Source organism: Lynx canadensis, chromosome C1 (assembly GCF_007474595.2).
Source record: "Lynx canadensis isolate LIC74 chromosome C1, mLynCan4.pri.v2, whole genome shotgun sequence".
Taxonomy (NCBI): Eukaryota; Metazoa; Chordata; class Mammalia; order Carnivora; family Felidae; genus Lynx; species Lynx canadensis.
Genome location: NC_044310.1, coordinates 206235546 through 206240776, shown reverse-complemented (window position 1 = coordinate 206240776; position 5231 = coordinate 206235546). Strand labels below are relative to the sequence as shown.

At 49.0% G+C, this 5231-nt stretch overlaps 1 protein-coding gene across 1 annotated transcript; it reads right to left on the bottom strand.

The window, feature by feature from the left end:
- Nucleotides 1–912: 912 nt before the first annotated feature.
- KCNE4 (potassium voltage-gated channel subfamily E regulatory subunit 4) lies at nucleotides 913–4909 on the bottom strand. The gene is made up of 2 exons (XM_030327830.1): nucleotides 4089–4909; nucleotides 913–3478 (listed from the first exon to the last, which is right to left on the bottom strand). The coding sequence occupies exon 2, from the start codon at nucleotides 3446–3448 to the stop codon at nucleotides 2945–2947; it is 504 nt and encodes a 167-aa protein (XP_030183690.1). The 5' UTR covers nucleotides 3449–3478; nucleotides 4089–4909; the 3' UTR covers nucleotides 913–2944.
- Nucleotides 4910–5231: the final 322 nt, after the last annotated feature.

Genomic DNA, 5231 nt, shown 5'->3' with positions numbered 1-5231 from the left:
CATGAAGCCAGGATTAATTGAAAGGCTTTCTTTTCAGATAATGTTCTCATGTTATGTTGTCAAAATACCAACTGGTGACTTGAGATCCTTGATGCGCTTTGGGAAGAATCCAGGCTGTCCTTTTGCCAGATAAATACTTTAGGGAGACAGTTATTTGTGAACCTAATGGAAACATTTACTTGAAACAGAAAAGCTAAACTCACAGGAAACAGAGAAACATAAAAGTAAGGCCCCTCTCTACCATCTGCTTGTCTCAAAATGGGTCACCGGTTTTGGTCATTTTTCTTTAGGACTTCCGACTGTGGAAACAGCATCATAAAGGAGAGGTCGCAGCATCCTGGCCGCTGGCCGGGCCTCGGCCCGTGCGCTGAAGCGAAATCAACACCAAGTGGGAGGAGCTAGACAGTCAGGTGACTGGGACCGGAAGGAGCGCCAAGGCCCACCCACCGCGTGGGCGCTTCGCTTTGCCCTTAAGCCTATGTTGCTGCGTGTGCTGCAACTCGCTGCCCCTTAGCCTGTGCTGCCGTGGCCACTTGTGGATAATGTTTGAGTAGCCAACATGCAAATCAAATGTTTTCCGGCGACCAAATTTGGAGCAACATCTTTACAGCAATTGCCATGTCACAGGCGTGTTCAAATTCAAGGGTCCCACAGCCCCCAAATTTAAAATGAGAGGTGGATGCAACACCCATCTACAGTTTTGTTTTGTTTTGTTTTGTTTTATTCATGGCAAAGCATATCAAAGGATGGGGAAGCCCAGCCCTGCTCACTCCGTGATTCAGGCAGAAATAAGATACAACTTCGTGTGAGTCTGACTCGGAAGATGATCCGGATGCAGAGACGGCTTGGGAAATGGCTGGCATGTCCTGGAAACTAGGAATTATATTGAAGACTCCAAGACAGAACCCATAATTTCGTAGGGAAAATGTGTTTTATTTAAATTAAAAAATAGTGTGAAAATTACAAACTGTTAAATACAGAAGACAATTTTATACAACTTAATAGAATAAGAAGGAAGTATATACATCACTTTTTTAATAGGCGCAGATAGACTTGCACCAAACTTCAGGATTAAGCAATGGAAAATGTGACCATGCACAAGTCCGTCGCAGTGAAGTTTCAGAATTCAAGTGATTCCAGGCAAGGAGCCAAACTTAACTTGGCTTCTTTCACCTTAAACAGCCCCCTTGGAGTAAATCCACACTCGCAATTTTAAAGTGAACGGCGGGCCTTCCCGCCCCCCCCCCCCAAACATAAATTTCCTCTAGCACTGTGTTAAGGCAAACTGATAAACCAGTTTCTCCACTGTTAACCCTTCCATGGGAACAGTGGTTATTGCTATCTCCAATCAAGGGAGAGTATGTCTTTTTAAAAAAAAAAAAAAAAAAATCTTTTTTTTCTTTTTTTTCTTTTTTTTTTTTTGTTTTTACTAGAATTAAATTTGACCTTTTGGTGTGTTTCTCTTCCTGCTTGCCTTCAAGGGCCCAACGGCTCTGCTACAAAGCTACTGACCGCAGGAACACACGGAGACATTAGCAAGCATTCCTGAGCGTTTGCTTTTAGATTTCTCGTCTCTCGGCTGAAGTATTAACATTCTGCTACCCAGAGAACTTTGCAGAGTACGATGTGGTATGTGCCTCCCTGGTTCACTCCTGGGAAAACGACAGCCTGAACGGGGGGGGGTGATGCGCCCTGGATTTCCCAGTTACGTGCGTTCTGGGTCTCCAACTGCTCCTTTAAATAACAGATCCATTCTCAGGCTGACTGGCCGAGTGGGAAATATTTTGTCCAAGCTTCCTCACACCAGGCCATACAGGATTTATCACAGAGTCTTAAAATCCAAAGACATCCTCCCGGCCCCCTGGGGATCTCAATTCAGGAGCCTCATGAAGGCAGTGAGCCTCTTGATGACAAGCCCAGGACCACACAGCAGATCAGCGTCCGGGCTCGGGATCAGAAAACAGAACCCGGACCCCTGCTTTGTGCGACCTCCGCCTGAGTATGCCCTTCTAGGTCTCGGCGCCGAGACGAAACGCCACACGGTGGAGGCCCACGTTACGTTGACTCCCAGCTCCGAAAACGACGCTGGGAAAAAAGCAGCAGCAGAGCTAATGGCTTGGCCTCGTTCAACCCCACCATCACCCCTTCTGGAAAGATCCAGAAGAGTCCCCTGCATGGCTATTCAGAGTGCAGGTTAGATTCTGGGGAAGACCTTGCAACCAAGAAAATGTCCCGCCAGCATGAGAGGCCGGATGGTCTGAGGTCAGAGTTCAAGGTCATAGGTTAGACAAAGGGTCAAAATAGCAGATTACATTTTATAATCCCAGCCAAGGTTATCAGGCTTAAAGTTTGCTTTTTCTTTTTTCTTACAGTATGCAAATGAGCCAGGTTTCGCTCTCCAGCTTTCTGCTATCAAACAAAAGTCTTCCCTCAGACATCCCCCCTCTAACCTAAAAGACCTCCAAAATAAGTGCTGTAGACCACTACAGAGACACAGGAGAGGTACTTACAGCCAATCAGATCTAGAACAAAGCTCTAGGCAAATTAGCAGATCAAAACTAGTCCCTCAGCGTGTCCTGGGTGTTGGGCAGCCCTGGGAGGGAGGCAGACGCGGCAGGAGTTAGTTACCCAGGGCATCCAGCGCGGAAACAACAGCAAGCACGGCCACCTGCCGAATTCTGAACCGGAACCCCAGCCCCCAGGCCCCAAAGTCAGCGTACACACTGCACGTCTTCAGGGCTTTTCCGTGGCAGGTCTACACCGCAGGCCCGGCGGCGGCGTGGACAACTGGCGGCTCCCTCTGGCTGAGCCTTGGCCCCCCATTCAGGGGCTTGCCCAAGGTCTCTTTAAAGTGGCAGCGGCATGCACTGCAAAAGTGAAACCAGACACGGAAAGTGTCCGTCCCCTCTCCGAGAGTGCTGGCTGATGGGGGGCCCCGGGGGTGCTAGGAATTCTGATGAATGTTCTCCGAGGAGCCTTCGCTGCTTTCGTTGAGGAGCGTCTCCGAGGTCTCCCCCAGCTCATCGTCTGCCCCCTCCTCCTGGATGGTGAGGTGCACGTCCGGTGTGGAGGACTCGGAGCTCACGCTGTCGCCTTCCATGGAGCAGAGGGTACAGGACAGGGCAGGCGCCACACTCTCCTGCAGCATGTTTAGCATCATGGGCACCTGCACCGACCTCAGGCCCGACACCATGGGCAGCGGCTTCATGGCCTCACCCCAGAGCCTCTCCTCATCCTTGTACAGCAGCAGCAGGCTGGACTTCTTCTCCCGCCTCTTAGATTTCATATAGCCCAGCATGATTCCGATCAAGAAGATGCCGTAGAAGGACATGACGACCAGAATGTAGAAGTACTCGTTGCCGTTGCTGCTCCTGCTGCCCGGCACGTGGGACACGAGGTGGCCGCTGGGGGCTGCGGTGCTGGGGTGCGTGCTGTTCAGAGGCTCCATCTCAGTATTGAAGCACCACTCAGCCAGGGTCTGGGGAGAAACCTGCAGGTTAGAGCTCTCCCACGGGTCCACGGTGCAGGGAGGGGGGGGTGAGCATAAGGTTTGTGGGATTGCAACATCGTAAAAGCCTGTAACTGCACCGGGCAGTGGCGGTAAGAGGTCCCACAAACTAGTTGGCAGACGTCAGCAATGAAAGGTCAGAGTGGAGGGGGAAGATAGGGAGAAACGTGACCAGGGGTTTTCTTTTTGTAGTGTATACATGTCCTCATAATTGCATTTCCTAAAGTGAGCGTGTCAAAAGCATTGTTGTTGTTTTTTTTTTTTTTTTTTTTTTTGAAAAGCAAAAGGAAAAAGTATAAGATGAGGGGGCATAGAGGAAAATAAATAACATTTGAATCACTGGGAAGCTTTCTCTAACTGAGCGAAAGAAAGAAAAAAAAGAAAGAGAAAGAAAGAAAGAGAGAAAGAAAAAGAAAGAGAAAAAAGCTAGCTTACATTTTGCTTCTCAGACCCAAACCTATTTTTAATTCAAACCCAAGTTTCCTTACAACAAAGAGAGGAAAGGAAAACTTCATCTGCTGGTTGCCAGAAATATCCTTGTTTCAAATGTTTCTGAAACAAAGTTGCATTGCTAACTTACCGAAGGCTGGCAAATTTCTTCCGAAGTCCGGAGTTGCTAAGTGGCCAAGCCCAAGAGCGTGCTTCCTCTGCGCGGGGCTCAGCTCAGCGCTCTGACACTCTGCTCCCGGGATATATAGTCAAGAAGTGCATCGTCACGTGCTCGGGGAGGAAGATTTACAACAGAGGTTGGTCGTGGCAGAATGAACAGTGCACTGGGAGCGGTGCAGTTCAGCTCACTGAACTGCACAGCTGTGCAAAGAAAGAGAGAGACGGGGAAGCAGGGATGGCTTGTCATCCCCCAGCCCAGAGCCAGAGTTTCCAGGTGGCCCTGAATATAGTGAAAGGGGAGGGGCGGGGGGGAGAATGTGCCCACTGGGAATGGTTACCCCAAAGTCTGCGCTCATTGAAAATTAGTTAACTCCCTCTTGGGGAAAAACCATGATGCCTTCCACAGGTTTCCAGAGACCGTCAGGCACCATCATCTGGATAAAGGACAGTTGGAATCAAGTGCAGGATTGACTGTCAAGAAACTGGGACTTACGTTTCTGTTCTTCCTAACGACGCAAACTCCATAAATCCTTCCCAAACCTTTCTGCACTTCAGATTCCTGGTCTGTAAAACTGTTGGAGGTGAGGGCTTCACCATGCAGAATTCTGTGGACTGTGTGAGCTTTTGAATCCCTGTCAGCTTAATCATTCTAAGATTTAAGGCTGCCTGGTGCCAGATAGCCTTTTGAAAACATGGAGACGTTCTACCCGTCTTCTGCAGCCAGCTCATAGATGTATTTTTCATAATAAAAAAAAATCTATTTTTTTATAATAAACAGAGAATCCTCCAGCTTCTCTTCAATAGCGTGGGTAAGGTGAACATGGGTTATGGTGCAGGGCACCGTGGGCAGGTGTTGCCCCCGTTCGACGGCACTCAGCTCCTCCTTGGTGGCGTCACACAGAAGCCATCCACACATCTCTTTGCTGTCTCTGGAGGGTCGGGGGAGGGGCAGGAATTCTGCCGGTGACCCGCTGAGCTCAGTTCAAGCTTTTAAAACCTATGCAGACCTTGTGTTAAAATGGCCGCTGTGATCAAACTTGGAAAAGAGATTGAAGACTTTGATGTCAGTCCATCCGCTCCCCGGGATGCTTATTCTGAGAGGCTATTAGTCCAA

What these genes read in the sequence shown, in the direction of transcription:
- KCNE4 (XM_030327830.1), bottom strand. Translation starts at nt 3,448, where the DNA reads ATGGAGCCTCTGAACAGCACGCACCCCAGCACCGCAGCCCCCAGCGGC.